Genomic DNA, 17700 nt, shown 5'->3' on the forward strand with positions numbered 1-17700 from the left:
GTAAATAATTGGTAGATTTCTTATTATTTTATTTGTAGGATATATGTAGTTATACATAGAATATTTTAGAAATGATTTAGGACATTTACATCATGGAAGTAGAAACAACCACCGAAAGTTAAATAAGCATCGATCCAAGTATGAATACTTTGCATTCCGTTCATCAGCTCATGTGAAACACACATGGTATACTCATATAATGTCTATGTGGTGAGTTTGTGTAGTTTTAAGGCAATTTTGATCCGAAACGTATTCAACGCGGAAGTTATAAAAATTAAGGAACAATACATGTTTGTTCCACTAGTTTTTAGGATCCCTCAACGATGTAGACCTCAGAATTTACACAGGATTGATCCCGAGAGTCTAGAATTTTGAAATGAGGACTATACCTTTAAACTATAAAGTTAAAATCCGTGCATTTGCAATTACAAATTCAGCAGAATCGCGATCCAACGCTTTTGACGACCTTTATCATCGATGAGATGTATGAGAAAAGGAGTGTGTAATAAATTTTATGTGAAATTTTTTAAAATTAGAACCAACCAGATATTCGAGACTACAGCTAATATTTTTCTATGATGGATATATATATCATTTTATGAAAATGTCACCGTATTATATTAACTCAGTCTAAAATTACTCCCAAATCTATCAGCTCACTTCTTATAATTAACAGTACAATTTAGGTCAAAAACAATCAAAATCTTCTAATCAGTAATTACCTTCAGCATTTTTTCAGTCTCACTTTTGTTCCCATAATTCATTTCATTTGAGATGGTAGTTATATTTTCAAATTTTGATAAATTTGTTCTACTATTTATCAATATCGTTGAATTATTCTCATGTAATTCATCATCAGATAAACTTTTATCTGATATGATATATTTACTTTTATTAAGCGATCGGATAATTTGTTTTTTCTCATTAAAATATGATTTTTTCAATGATCTTGGTGAAGTTTGTTTAACTAGTTTATGACAATCATTACTTAAAATGTTATTGCTATTATTATTACTAATAGTATTATTATATGTTGTAGACTTTTGCCTTGTAGAAGCCAATTCTTGTCTAACCATACGTTCTGTTTCAATTAATCGTTTAGGCCTCAGATCATAATTTGATATTGCTGTATTTTGAACATGACCTGGTAATACTTTAGGACCTTTATCTATTTCCTGTGCAGTTTTCAACAGAACACACGGTGAAGGTAATCTCTTTGAATGATTTCCGTTATCAAATAAAGTGTTTGGGTCAGTTTTATCGAAATGATTAGCATAGTGTAGTTCATGATCATTGGGTTGTTTATGTAATGATCGTGACTTACGTTTAATGAATGATGAATTTTTTGTTAAAGATGTTGACATAAGGTCGGGATAATGTTGATAATTTGGAATGATATTACATCGAATATCATTATATGACACCGAAATTAGATTATTTGCATTATTTTCAATATTTCCATAGTTAGCATTTTGTTTAACTTTATATTCAGACGTTAAATGCTCATTTATCTTAATATATGGTGATACAAATGATTGTTCTGATCGTATTGAATCAAAATCAATTAATATATCATCATCAATCAATTTATTATGTTTTGGCGGGTCGGAATTTTTGCGTGTCCATCTTTGAGACTCATTTATTGTTAAATCAACTAATTGACCACGAGAGTGCTTTGTTTTAAACATTCTCTGACTGTTGATATCAGTTGAAGTGATTGTATGTTTTTGTTCATTTATATTAGAATTTTCTGAATATTTTTCGCAATCTATGCCACTATGCCAATCAGACGTGATCTTATCAATATTGTTAATAGTGTTATCATTACTATGAATTTTATCACCATTAGTGTTCGGTCTACAACTATGTTCAGATTCTGATTTTATCAAGAGATTAGATACTAATGGTTCATAGTGTGATTTTGTGTATGAATAAAAATTTGGATAAAATCTCTCCATTATTAAAAGTATTATTTAATTAAGTTTTTTTTATAAATCTGTATATGGCGTAATCCATTGTGTAAAGTAATAAATTTTACCTAATTATGTTATATGCTGTGGATGCAAAATGATGGGTAGATTGGTTAAATGGGACAATTTTCCCAACTAGTAATCACCTAAATATCATGGTAAGTATATTTCGACTTTTCTGTGTGTTTAGACTGCTGCATATGTCCATGATTGTGTAACCATTCATATTTTATTCACTATATTACATATCCATTACCTTTTTCCTTATCATCCAATGAATGAACGGCCTGCTAAAATTGGTCAGTCAACTTCGACTCTTTTCTTTCCAGGTCCACTTTTTTTCCCACTTTAATAAAGTGCAAAATTATGTGTTTCATCATAAATGTGTTTTATATGTTTAGGACTCTTATATCAACTGTTTATTCACCCAAACAACCAGTCAGTCAGTCCAGTAATCAGTAAAATAGTATTATCATATATCTACCATTAGTATGTCATCTTATATTAGCTTACAGCAGTATAAAGATTTTTACGTTTTTCTTTTTTTTCACTTGAACAACATACTAGTTTGTATACTTTAAAGTGATTCAGAGTGAATGCACCTAAAAGCTATTTTTAGTAAATGTGAAATTGACTAATATTTATGTTAACTTATACTGAATAAACTCTATTCCCAGTAAGTATAGATAGTTATGAAGTAATGCTTTTTTGGACATGTTTCTGTCCCGGCACGTGGTTTGACCATAATAATAATTTATGATTATTTTTAAATACTATGTACCAAGTGTTGTTAAAATATTTAGAACTAATGTGACCAAAATGTTCAAGTTGTAATTCAATATAACTCTATCGTAATTCAGAGACGTAATGGTGTACCTGATATCCAGAACTCATATGTGTTTATGAATTAATAAAAAGATGTATCTTTGCTTAAGAGAGGAGTTCGTCATTGATTAAAATAAACTAGACAAATTAATTGCCTCTATATTCTAGGAACTTAATGTGTCAATTTAGGCTAAATCTCACTGATGAAACCAGAAAAAGTTAATTATGAGATTTCAACTCGATACCTGGGTAGAACTGTGTTGTCCTTAATATCTGAAGATCTTATATCTGATTGCGTATGAGGTCTTGGGTGTGAATAAACTATCAAGGAATAACTGCGTTGATCTCCGTGATTTTCAATGATTTTCTGGATGACATCCAATCTGGATGAAATTGTCTTCAAGGTATAATAAACTAAGATAAACATATAGGTGGAATTTCTTAACTTTTGCATTTGAAGAAATATGTATTTAGTAGATACTCCTATTCTTAACTAATCTATATGCCTTAAAACGTAATAAACAACTTCAAATAATCATTTGTTCATAGCAATAACAGATTTTTTAGTTTTCGTGTATGTTAATATTATTATTTCATGCTTTGTGCTCACACAGCAGTGTTGCACTACTTTAAACTATATAAAGATTAGAAATAAACAGATAAAGCATGCTATAAATCACATAGAATATGAATAATACCGGCTGAGGAAATTACACAACAGTTATTCGTTGTAATCGACTGTGTAAATGAGAAAAATATATTACTTAAGCAAAGCTAAAATTGTTCTTCAGATAGTGTTTCAGTAAGATTACTGTAAAATAGTCCTATCTATTTGTTACAGTTAGCTTCAAAATATTACATGATATGCCTTGTTATTCAGGGTAGATTTACTTTCAAAAAACTATCATCTGATTGACAATTTTGTTTGTCTATAAGTCGTCATGAAGTTTATCAAAATATCCTCAATCAACATTAACTGGAGAATTATTGAGCCCTGATCAGTTATTTCATCGTAGTTTTGGACACAAATAACGTGTATCAACGACTCCACATAGGGATTCAAACCTATGTCTTCAGGTTCAGTGACCAGTATTTCTGAATAACCTACTAGTATCGTGCTGATTTCAGAACTCGAAGATTCTGGTTGGAGTCCTGTATGTTGTTCTGTAAGGCCACCACTATGAAATCTCAAAACATGATAGAACAAGTTTCAGACGTTTTATGTTTTTTTGCTGGTTCTTCATTTGAAATCAGTTTGTAATAAAAATTACCTGCCAAATCAGAATCATCGCTAAACTATCTAAGTGAACGAAGATAAGTTGAAAAATATATGGTGCAATTTTAGTATAAGAAAATCTACTAAATCTTACCTTCACTGATAAATGACTCGATAGGACACCGATATGATCTTGTAGACGTTTAGTTTCTTGACGAAAATTTTCAATCTACAATCAAAATTGCAACTTGATACATATGGAGGGTAAATTTATTACAAAGACGTTTTGTTCTTTATTTGAGTTATTATTTATCACATTTCCACATTTGTAACCTCGTGGAAATTAGAAATATCAGTAAGTAGCATTAAAAATACTTAAATATTGAGGTTATGAATCCATGGTTTAAAGCAATACATCAATATATGCTCCTTATTATAGTTAAGTCACATTTTCTTGTCACTCAACTCATAAATGGTGTTTCAGTTGAAAGCATCTTGACAATAATCACTAGATAATACAGTACAAGAGAAATGCAGTTGCCACTAAGGGTTAATTAGTATTCCATTGATAACCTATCAGTTGTCGATTAGTGACATATAATATTATACCACAAAACAATCTGACATTTTGGATGATTCAAGACAGTCGATATGAATCTTTAGACCTAGTTTCTTTTTTATTTCTCATCAGCAGGGAGTATAGCCAATCTTAGAATGACTGGTACACTCATGAAGATCTTAAACTTCTGTTAACTTTAATGCCATTTAAATTCACTAAAGATGATCCAACGTAGGGAAGAACTGAACTGTATATCTTTAAACCAAGAAACTATTTCTATTATAACACGTTTTCTGTTTTAAGAAATGATTGACATAAGACTTCAATTTTTCTCAGAAATTCCTTAAAAATACACGGTAAACTAGTAAATATTTGTTTTTTACGTAAACTGATGTTTTCCAGATGCATGTTGACAGTGTGTAGCATCATATCCAAATTAACAGTATTATCTCAAGGTAATACATGTATATGTTTTCTAATGCTGGTTTATTAAAATTTGGTATGATAACAGTATTTATACAGAAAAAGAATAACATACTTTTGTCTGAACTATACACATTTTAATCAAAATGAATTAGAAAGTAATCATATGATGAGAGACATAAATGTCATTTACTTTATACTAGCATATGTACTTGTATATATGCATTTATATTGTCAGTTCGTGGCTGCACATAATATTTATATTAGCAGTATTATAGTACTTATTCTACATATTGTACAAAAAGAATTGTAGTTTATACAGAAGGAGATATAATAATCACATACGGTTTTGTCTTTCAGACTCTAAAACCCACCTATTGTGTAGTGATTCAATGGGCTACCTAGTTACTTAAAACAACATAGAAAGGGGTTCGATCTTGATACAGAATATATTAATGAAAATCTAGTTGTTGAATTTACTTTACCTTTATACAAGGAGTTACATGAACTTTGCACAGTTTTATATTTTGAATATGAGATACTCATTCGCTTTGGTTCGATCATCTAGACTGAAATAGCTAGAATAAGATGTAATATAACGCTGGTGGTGTAATGCTGTGAGTTTTAGTTTTGATTAGGTAAATACTTAACATCATATGTCACAAAATAGCATTTCGCTAAGATACTGAAACGAACGTCTCAATCAAACACCTCATAGCGTCAATACAGCTGTTCTCTGATCTCCTAGTATGTTAAAATATGCATTTACACAAGTTATTTTAGTTTCCTACCGGTTTGCGATCGTCTTTTATTATCTTTGGTGGATAACTGCCTCTCATCTAACACGGTTGAACCCTAAAAGCAAGTAATGCCCTCAATCTCTCAGTATTCTTCAATTATCAATGTAATAAACTAAATTTATGATCACATCATACTGATGATGAAAAGCAGGATATAAACCCACCATTAAATCGGCACTTTTTATTGATGGGCAATTAAGAGCCGGAGCAGCACCTGAAAGAGATAAATTATGGATTCATTTGAAATCAATAAGAACATGAAAACTGACGATCGCTAGTGACATTAAACCACGAATTTGACTCATATATATGGATGATGTTTTTGTCATCATAAAAAAGACTCACAACTGACCAATACACTTTCATCTCACTTTAAATCTACGTACGAGAATGAAAATGAACACATTGAGCTACTATTTTTAGATTGCTTAGTTAAAAGGAATCTAAGTGGAGCTCTAAATCTAACCACCTACTGAAAACCAGTACACTCAAATCGTTATATCGACTTTGATTCAGGACAAAAATCTCTTTGTCCCTAAATCTCTTTATAACAGTAAACAAGATTATTGCATCTGAGGATGATAAACAAAAAGGACGAAAGCATATGCTTAACATCTTACGAGTTAATAATTGTCAAAAGTACAATCATAATCCGAATGAAATACAATGTATTGGCGCTACAGTTTTACCATACCGCCATGGTACAACAGATGAACTCCAACGAATTTTAAAACAACACAGAATTAAAGTACATTACAAAACAACGGACACCCTTAGAAATACTTCATTTCGCTTAAAAGACAAATTCCTATTTATGTCAACACAGAACTGTGTCCATAAATTAGGATGTGTCGATTGTGATGTTTTCTATATTGGAGAGTCATATCGCGAAATCGTGGCTCGACCCAAAGAATACTTTAGGTACACAAAGAAACCACCTAATAACTGGAAAGACTTCCAATTCAGTCGGCAATAGCAGTCCATGACATTTTCAGTAACCATCAAGTCAATGTTAAAAATATCATAATAATACAAAAAGGTTATTACAACTGCAAAGAAAGACGAGCAGGTGAAATGTTCCATATATTGTTTAATTCTAATACCCTCAATAGAAAAGAAGACCTTACTATCCATCCGACTTGAACCATCTATCCGAGCTTCCATCCTTTTGCACCACAAATGTCACAGTTTTCATCTATTAACATACATACATACATACATACACACAAATATACCAACATGTCTCACATAAATCACGTTGACTGGAGTGACATGACACTGACTTGGTCAGACATGTTTTTTTGATAGATCGTACTAAATATTTTTGCTTTATACCTTTTTACTATTTAAACATGTGTTAAATTTATTTATTTATTTATTCTCTGAAGAAATGGCTTATGCTGAGTCACGAAACTTCAGAAAATTTGAAAATTTAATTTTTCTACTCATAGAGATGTTATAAATATATTAACAAGTTATTGATGTCAGTTCTGGAAGTCCACATACATCAAGCAGAATTATGATATCAGTTGGATAACCCTTATTTAACTGCACATGCCTTTTACATAAGTGATAATTACGAGCTAAGGTAGATGAAAAACTAAGTTTTTTAGATTCATTATACAAGACTAAGCAGTCGTTCATCATATTGTCATAATTCAGAAGTTGGTACACCTGGAAAAGGCAACTAAACTTAAAATCTTAGTAGCCATAGCACATTTATCTCTAAACTAACGTAAATATGTATTTTGATACTCCCCTCAATTTTTCTCAACGCAACTATATTTTGGCTTGTTCTCCTTCATACTAGAAGCATTTAGCTGTTATCTTTATTTTCCTTTACTATATCGCTAAACATTTTAAAAACCTTAATTAGTTTTGTGTTGTAACAGTTTAGTCACCGATGTAAACCTGTTTGTTTATACGACTTAGGTAAATAGCTATACCGAGTAGATTACTGAACGGGATCAAACCTTCATAAGTCTGGATAATTTATTTTTTGACGTTAATAAGAAATTAGACTCCTTCACGAAATTTTAGAATATATCAATATGCTACATGTTTTTCACCAATTAGAAGAGAATTCTAAATAATTATATGAAAACATTTACCATTTAAATCGCCATTTAATAATTTACCACTTGTTCTGCATTGATCTAATTCAGAGTATGTATTGTGTATTCCTTTTCTCTGGCCTTCATAATGTGAACCACCGGATTTCGCAGTTATATCGTTCAGCGAACCCACATTGACCATCATGGATGCAGTTGGATAGGGCAATTTAACTTGACTAAGTGGTCCTGTACCTATAGTGCAGTTTGTAACTCGGAGAGAAGTTTTGTTAATTGCGTCGTGGTGATTACTAGAATGTCTCAGTCGACCTTTGTTTTCACTATGAACAAGATTCTGTAGACTACAGAGTCTTGGCCATTTTATTTCTTGTATTTGCATCATGCCATCGATTTTCGACGTACATTGCAAAGGGCTTGAAAGTTCACGTGTCTTCAGGTTTATGTTATTTGGGGCCAATAAACGCTTTTTATTTTCATCTAACACATTAATAAAAGGTGCTGGTTGTGTAGACATTATTGGGGCTACGGAAGCAATTGGAAGTTTGCAGTTGTTAGGATCAGATAATGGTTTAAACTTGCGCTGGGATGAAAATATGGCTTCTGTATCCGAAAAGTAACCAGGCTCTAAGCACTTTCCTGAGGAAACCACATTGTTAGTCAACGAAGTATTCGGATTAATAATATTCACAAACGCACCCGACACTTGATCAGGTATAGCTTCTGATAACTTTTTGTCTAATTCCAGGGCAATTTCAGCTTCTGTCAAACTTTCACGTTTTGGTATAGGTAGTATTAGTTCTAGTGCAGCATATTCACTTTCAACATCAGAAAAGTAATTCTGATCCCAAGAGTTATCTTCTAAACATGGATCACAACTCAGTTTAGAAAGAGATGACAAAAGTAAGTCGGGATCATTTGTGAAGTCGGCCGGCTTATGGTATGGATTCTCTGCTACTACACCCGGCAAACTTTTTGACAAGAGGGATATTTCAGGTTCACTAGTAACTACTGATGATTTAATTGGTTTAATATCAGGTGATTTCTTCTGATCACCAACTACTTTTTCTGATGTGATTAAACTGAACAACTCCCTGGGTCTTGGAATAGCTCCACTTTGGCTGAACGGTTTAAAGTAACTGAGATAAGAAAGAATAAACTAAATGAAAAACACACCCAAACAATTTTCCCTTGAAATACAAACAGAAAACTAGAAAGTAAACAAAAATATTTAAACATAGTGATCATGTCATTTCAAAAGTTTTGGGGTGCTCTGTTTAATTTATTTACCAAATGTGAGACATTTTTAGATAGTCCGAATTGACTAATAGATTTAATTAAGTCAAATTTTATACCTGTTAGTATAATTTATGATTCACAGACAGAATTTGACTAGCTCCAAGAACTAGAGAGAGAAGAAATGAGTGGAACTTCATAACCAACTATTGTAATCATGTACTTCTGAAGAAGATCAGTCGAATGGATATAGCTCCATGTCAAATTTTCAAGTGTCTTGGATCCCGTAGAAAGCATAAATTCCCTCAACATTGCCGACACAATATGTTGATTATTATCAATTAGTTTAATTCCAAGGTCTTCGTGTGAATATTACTGATAGAGTAAATTCCAAAAGGCAGATGGATAAAGTGGATCATTTGCAGTGTAATTTCTAAGATCTAATTTCATTAAATAGTCACTAAGGTTTGGTTAAGCTATGACCCCCAAGGACTCTTCGTTTCCTAAACGTTATTCTTCTTATGTTTCAATTTGGCCCATTTGACGTACACAAAATGTCTAACTGATGCTAGAAGAACTTTATGAGTTGCTTATTGCCTATGTTCTAGCTTATAAATATATTATCTAATAAAATCATTGATAACTTTTTTATTGTTGAGGGGATCTAATCAATTCCTCAAAAAAGTCCGGAGGGGGTATGAAAACTCTGTGAAGCATTTTGTTTAATCAGCACTGAATAGAAGTTTCTCAGAAACATATAGAAAGTGAAGAGTCAAGTGTCACATTTCTCGTCGGATAATCACCTATCCTGCTACTATATTAAGCATGGTTCCAAAAACTTCCGGAAGCCCAAAGCCATCTGAAATACTATCAATATCCTCAATTTTCTGTGCATAAACTAGCCTTAGAGTAAGGGATTCTTTCCATATTTCGCACCTTTTTTCTTGAGTTCAAGTTGCCTGTAGAATTAACCTGAGGTTATTAGAAGCGTTTAGGAAGCCAATTCAAGAGTCCAGTTTTAAGGCTTATAACTTATTAAGACTAGTTACCGGGATAAGAAAAAAGTGTTACGGCTTTTCTCATTGTCGTAATCTAAATGTTCAATAGAACTTTGATTTCAATAGATTAGAATGAACTCTTAGTCATTCTATTAAGTTTAAATTTGCTTTGGTTGTATGTTGAATTCTAACCTAACTGCTCTCAATATCTTATAAGTTATCAAAACTTATTCACTAATTGAGTGGCTTTTATTCAATCCGCAATTATAATGACAACTAGTTTAAACTTAAAGACTAGATAAAACTTTTAAACATTATGACAGCCCTATTCTACTACATTTTTGGATGACTTCCTTAATTATTTTCATTACCAATACTGAATACTTATACTCTGAACTATGTCACTGCAGCCTTATTGATGTTTAGTTTTTAATAGTTTGAAAAGCCTTTCTTTCAGTTTGGGTGAAAAAAATGTTTTTATAAATACAATTATTTACCCAGTTCAAAATTTGCAATAGTATATTTTTCGTGCGGATATGAGCTACTCACTAGTAGTACGTTTTGTCCAAGACAAATAATCATGTGGTAAATTCCAAAAATCTAGTTAGGTAGGTTCCATTATTGATCATGACAAGATAAATCTCTAGTTTTAATACTTAGAATCATGAGGACCAAAAAACGTAATTTTTCCCTCTCGTCTCGTTATGTCACATTTAGGTAAGGTTGTTTGAGAAAAGTCGATAGTAAGTTACCGAGACTTTAAAACTATTCGAAATTTTAGCCACATGAATTGACTGATATAATATCAGGCTATGAATTTTTGTATGAGGAATCATGAGCACAACTCTAAGGAACTCTGAATACTTATAAACAACTTCACTTTGTTGAATAACATCTGGAATTTGGTAATGAGTTCTTAATAACCGTTATACTTTATGCAAATACCATGTACAATAAAGTAAAATGTTCAAGTTATGTAGAAATGTGAAAATAGGGTGTCTTTTATTACATACAGAAAATTAGCAGGCTACATAATTCTAACTATAAAATGAAAGGTTATTGAAAATAATATTATTCGTTCATATATTACTGTTTTTGATCAGATCGTCTTCAGGATTTTCTCTAGTATACATGAATACTTTTTTGAATTTTTTTAAACTTCTATCCTTAAAACTACAGTTCAACAGGGATGTGACTAGTGATATCCCGCATGATACATTAGCAAGTGCAACGGATAGGATAATTTATGCCTTGACACTTTCTAATAGACCAGTGTTATCTACTTAAACAAAGGATAATTTACCTGAGTTTGCCTCTTCGACATCCATCTACAAATTCAGCTGCTCCTGCATAAATAGCTATGTGGGGTATACCACTAGGCAGCTTAACCAACTAATCAGTGAACATCTTCCAGCTTGGTCTCGAAAGGACCAGACAAGGATAATATGTAGCTCTGTTTTGCCACATCTAGTTGGTAGTACATACGATGGATAAAATCGAATCATTTCTAGTGATCTACGTATACGTTTATTTCCTATATCAAAAGCTATAGGAATCGGACCTATAACCCTGGTTTATGTGTCCTGAATAAACAATCTTATTAGTTTTTTTATATCCCATAATTGTTTGCTATTTTTCGCCTCTTTCAGTTCATCTTCTTCAATATTTGATTATTTACACAATTCTTATTACGTAATTTGAATATAGTTTTGTGATTGTTTTAAGTCTGTTGATCCAAATTTCACCTACTTCCTATATTGGGCTGTTGACTTCATATCACTACTAGTACACCTGTCTTCTTACTATCAACTTGTACTTTTCACTTATTATGTGTAGTTATGTAATTTATTTCATTGTGATTATTGACTCATAAATTGTCTTCATTGGTTTAATATTTTCACACTAATATTCATGTTAAAGCCTAATGACCATTGAATTGAAAATTTTGTTCACTTATATGCGTTATAGTTTTTAAACGCTTAAGATCATACATCCTCATGTTTGTCTAATTTAAATATTTTGTAGAGACGAATCATAGTGTATTAAAATTTCACTTTTCGACATTACAATAAAGTTTGATGAATATTGGGAACGAAATCCTAAGAAAAGTTCTAGGATCAGGTAGACAACCACCTGAAGCATGGTCACGAAACTGCGACAAAGTTGACTTAAGAAGTTACGCAGCGACGTGACATTGTGACGTCTGTGTAACCCAGATTAAATCCAAAGTAGTCTAAGTTTTAAACCATAGTATAATCAGTATTATTCACAGTGCATTTTCACTATTTGCTTGATCTGTCCTATCTTAGATTTTTAAGAAACACTGTTTTCCTATTTGGGTATTCATGGATCTGTGAGAAAACAGAAACATTTCATTCAACTTACCTATTCATTTCACGTGTATCAGTAAGTTGTTCGAGTTCATTACATGTTATCTTCAAAGATGGTTCGTCATAAAGAATTGTTGATTTCCCGTTATCTCTTTTAACTTTACTTTTATCGCAATCTGAGATAATAACTGATGATTGGTTGTGGCATATCTTGTGTTGTTGGTCATTTGAAAGTTTCAACTGCTGATGACTGTGATTGTGCTGTTTATTCATTTTGTTAGAAATATACATCTGATTTAGTTGATTACATTGAATATCATCGATTGTTTCATTTGATCTAGGTGGTTCTAATTTAATCAAATTATCTGGACGCAAATCTTTATTAATATTACAGTTATGATTATAGTTGTTGGCATTATTAAAAGTAGTAGTGTTTGTTTTATTTGTAGCAGTAGTAGTAGTAGTATCAGTATCATTATGTATTTTGACATTCATCGTCTCACTTTTACTAACCTCATCACTAGTTGAATTAATGAAGATTTTATTCGGACGTTTTGAAATCATTGCATTTGAAGAACTTGGCGTAGAATAAAGTCTAGAAGCATTATCACACAAATGTTTTGTTGATTGAGAAATTTTATTTAATGAATTTACATCATGATTAAATTTAAGTGAAGGACTCTGTGAATCAAAGTCATCGTTTTGCGAAATAACTGAAGCAACTTCCTTGCTTGATTGACATATCAACTTTCCAACTGTTTTAGGTCTCTGGGTTCGTTGGATTGTACTGAAAGCTGGTTGTGAATCAACCATCTCTGAGGAAGTATTTATTTTAGGCCTATCCGTTAATTTTGAAATGCTTGGAATACGTGAAGATTTCGATAATGATATTCCTTGATTTGGTTTTTGGTGACAGTTTGAATCAAATATTGGTTCTTTATCACATGGTATTTTACAGGTAGATACCCATTCATTAATCCCTAAGGATGGCATAGGATTATAGGCATTTGGATCAGAAGGTGATGTACAAGCGCTATCTTTAGAATAAGATGAGGAAGATATTCCACTATCGCAAAATGTCCTATCATCTCCAGCAGATAAACTAGATGCTGCAGAGTTGGAATTAGGTAAACTATATTTTTGTTTAGTTTTCTGTTTATGCGTGATTTGAGAATAAACACTTTGTAACTGAGTGAATTCATCTAAATCATTGTTAATATAATTGTCATGAGTTAAACTTTGTTTATTAGAGTTGAATGCGTCTGCAGGATCTGTCAAGTCACACAATCTCGCAACACTACTATTCGTTAAAGCATTTATTGGGAGTGGATTAGTTGACCATATAGGTGTATTGTTACCTGATGTAGCAAGAAAGGAGGTGATATCTAAATGGTCGGTTCTCTGTGAAATAATACTTGGAGAAATTACATTTTGTAACTCATTTTTCTTGGATGAAGATTGTGTATTATTATCATCTTTTATCAATTTATTAGCTTCATGTGATTTTATCTGTGAACTGTTTAGTTGTGGTTCATGAAGCTTTTGGAATTCAGCATTCTTAGCGTTTTTCTCTTCGTCTTGTGGTAATTTTCTTGATGGTGTTGAAGCAGATCGTGCCTGAGATACTTTAGTTGTTTCATCTGATATTGACTGAATCTTTTCCTTATATTTGTTCACTACCGCTGCATATTTATATGATTCACGTGCGTTTCCCGTTGCATTATAATTCAGAAAATGTGTTTCCTTAGCAGAAAAAAATTTCACAGGGCTACGTTCTCTGATATTTTCCCTACTCGAAGTTCTTGACGTACTTTTCTTTGGGTGAGATGAGTGAAAATATGGAAGATTAGTTTTGAATTTCTCGTTTTTAGAAGTATTATTACTATTATAAGTAATATTCGGAGATACCAAACTTGTTGGAACAGTAACATTTTTATTATTGTTATCAAAGGTTCCACGTCTTTTCTTGGAATAAGACTTACTGTTAAAATCCTCTTTTCTACCTATATTTGAGCTTAGAATTGTTGGTCGATGTGAAGAGTCTGATGGGTTAGTATTTGGACCTAGGCTTCTTTGATCATGTAACATGGGATTTGACTGGTATAGCCCAAGTGATTGAGGTCGAATACCGAATTTTTCATTTGGGACCCAGGAATAACCTGCTGGTGGGCGTTTACCAGTTTCTGTTTTGAGCATGTGAATTTTATTGAAGTGATTATTGGGAAATTCTGAATGGATCCTGTTATGGTTATGATTTTTTACGGTCAAAGTACTTGTGTTTGCGATTTCATGCGAACTGACTGAGTTACTTATTCCACATAGCATATTGCAATTTGAATATAAAGAATTTAGATGGTTTAAAACTATAGTATTTGGCTTATTGGATAACTAAGATCAAGATGAGGTGCATTCGATGATCTGCAACTTAATGAGCTTTGCTCGACGATATATATTTGAGTTAAACTGACGGCTGCATAAATTCCATTATTTTTAATTATGCAAACTACTTGTAAATAAAAAATATTTCAATGAGTTAACTGATGAGAATGACGTTGCTCAGTAAAGTTCACACCAGTTTGATTTTCACAGTGGGACTCAGGATATTTTACTGAAACATAAAAAATATGTTTATAAAATATAATCAATTGGTTGAAAGCTAAAGCAAAAATCAGTGTAAATTTTTGGCACATTCTGAGCTCGCGTTGACAAACATTCAGCTGAATGGAATCTGGAAGGAACTGACGGTTCGTTATCTGATAATTATTCGATAATGAACTTTGTCTTACAATATTTAAAGTAATAATTATTTGTAATTAATTTTAATAAAATTACGTTAGTCACATTTTTGAAGAGCACATACGTAAATTTGTCAAAATATTTTGTCTCGAACGACATTGATTATAGTCAACTACAGAATTCAGTGAAACCGATAATACATTAGGTTTTAGATCTGTTTAATAAATCACCTAAGAACTACTACGTTGCATTGTATTCAGAACGTCATTTAAAGGAGTTATGGTTCAGAAACAGAAACCAATAATGTACATCTTATTGACTATATTATTTTCTCGTAGTATGGCCCGGCCCTATTTTCTGTATGTTCTATCAAGTTCCAGCGTCAATTAACAGTATGTGACTTTAAAAAAATATGTAGAGGTAAATAAACATTCAAATCTGGTATTTCGAGATAGTAACGTTCATCGAAATTCAATCTCCTTACGTACAAATGCACACATTATGAATTACTGTCAAAGTGTTGTCATCCGATGTGATATATCACTGGGCAAGATAGTCAACATGCTATCTGTGTTTCTCACTGGTTTTAGGCTAATATAAAAATGAAAATTGTTTTTGAAATTTGATAAAGATATGATAATTAATTGGTTCAAACAAGGATGTTTAGAAGTAGACTGTTCAGATTATCATTATCGTGAGTTGTGGAGTGCTCCCTGTGATTCTATAGTTATAGATAATGTTAGTTTGTGATGAAAAATTATTTATGAAGTATGAAATGGAGTACTCTGAAAAGATTATGTTTAAAACTAATGTATTAACTGACACGAATAGTAGTTTATTTAAAAGTTTCACGTATGATGCACTATATCTTCAAACATTAACTTTTCTCGTTTATGATCAAAGGAGTTCATGGGGCAAATCTGCTGACTTATTATTAAAGTTGAGGGTCGCGTAGCAATCTTCATATTGGTTCATACCTGGGTTTTAGCTAAGCAAATCGTAAACATAGAAAACCAAACAAAATTGGAGACTCCTTATACAGAACATCTGTATAAATTTTTGCTGTTGAACATAATGCATGGAAAGTGGATAAAAATGAACTTAAGTAACTGATGCATAGTTAGTACCATGAATTAAGTGAACAATAATATTCTAAAAGCTTACTTCATATCAATTAAGACTTTGGTCTTAATGCTCACTGCTTCAATTCAACACATATAGAATAAGATTTAATGTCAAAACACATTTACAATTATTTGAGCGCAGAATGACAAGCTCCGTTGAAAATTACTTTAATAAAATCCCATCAATGAAAGAATACAGTCACATTTCTTCTACATCTTGTTACTCTTTTAACTAAAATATTTTACTGTTTTCGTCATTATCTCATTTGTCTTCTTAAGATACAACTAATAAATCCATATCTAAAACCCAATCAACTCAAGCTCATTTAAAAGGACATATACATATTTAAGAAATGACTGATATTTCACACTACAATGGTTCCTAGTTTTCCTAAACGTTTGATGTTTCATTTTAATGTAAAGAGGTAAACTCTATTACGTTCATTTTAAAAATTTTTGTGATTTTTTTGAAATATCTGAAGAAAAATGTGATTCCTTGTTCATGGATGTAATTATTTTTCACCATGCTTACTGAAAAGTTAATATTCTCCCATCTTGATACATTGTATCAACAAACTAATAAAAGACTGAATATAAAATTTTGTAGACAAAATATCTTGTACTTCCTTCACTAGTTATCGCTTACTGACATTCTAATAAATATTTTTCCTTTTGTCGAAAATAGTCACAAAATATAAATTTATTATTGAAATATCTAATTCATAATTTTTTTCGTTTTTCCTCTCTTGTTCCGTAACAATTTAGTCTGTTCGTTGACGTAGAAATGCAAACATCAATGAAACCACTTTGTTTTCAACACGAAATAATTTTTGTTCACTTTTCATTTACTGATGTGTTTACATGTGTAAATATAATAATGTTATATGATGATTTTAATGTTGAATTTTTTTACTATAAGTCGCTGATTTGAAAATATATTCTGTTGGTGGAGCTTCTCTGGGATGATCGTTTATTTGGATTAAATCTAAGGTATTCTATTGCGACAAGAAGTATAGTAACTTTTTCAACTACTCAACATGAATTTAAAAGCTCTTTGTTTACATTGTATTACATATAAATAATTATATATTAACATTTTAGGATATACCTTTTGGTAATCATTACAAATATATTAATTGAGGGGACTTTACTAGACTACCCTAGTATTTTTTTTGCACATTACTCAAAGTAAATCTGCAAATTAACATTTTGATACTAAGGAAAACTGGATGAGTTAACTAGGAGATTTATTTATCTGAGAACATTTAAGTGAGTCTGTTGGAATTGATAAATAAAATTTATCAATACGAACAAAATTAGTGTACAACAAAAAACGAACTACTCGGTTATTTTGAAAAGAGCAAGAACAAAGATTCTAGCAGAATAGCATGAATTCATTTTATTTCGTAGGTTC

The 17700-nt window shown here is 31.4% G+C and overlaps 1 protein-coding gene across 3 annotated transcripts in view; it reads right to left on the minus strand.

The window, feature by feature from the left end:
* The window catches only part of NAV2 (neuron navigator 2), a 65858-nt gene that overhangs the window by 22476 nt on the left and 25682 nt on the right, over nt 1-17700 (minus strand). Inside the window, exons 2-5 of one of the 3 annotated variants that reach the window (XM_051210749.1) lie at nt 12482-15034; nt 7905-9001; nt 5958-6007; nt 4166-4240 (exon numbers count right to left, since the gene is read on the minus strand). In XM_051210749.1, the coding sequence (XP_051070768.1) occupies nt 4166-4240; nt 5958-6007; nt 7905-9001; nt 12482-14751 (3492 nt within the window). In that variant the 5' untranslated portion in view covers nt 14752-15034. Of the gene's footprint in view, nt 1-722; nt 2248-4165; nt 4241-5957; nt 6008-7904; nt 9002-12481; nt 15035-17700 lie in introns of those variants that run through there. The other 2 variants (XM_051210750.1, XM_051210751.1) reach the window with 2 other exon arrangements.

Source organism: Schistosoma haematobium, chromosome ZW, assembly GCF_000699445.3.
Source record: "Schistosoma haematobium chromosome ZW, whole genome shotgun sequence".
Classification (NCBI taxonomy): Eukaryota; Metazoa; Platyhelminthes; class Trematoda; order Strigeidida; family Schistosomatidae; genus Schistosoma; species Schistosoma haematobium.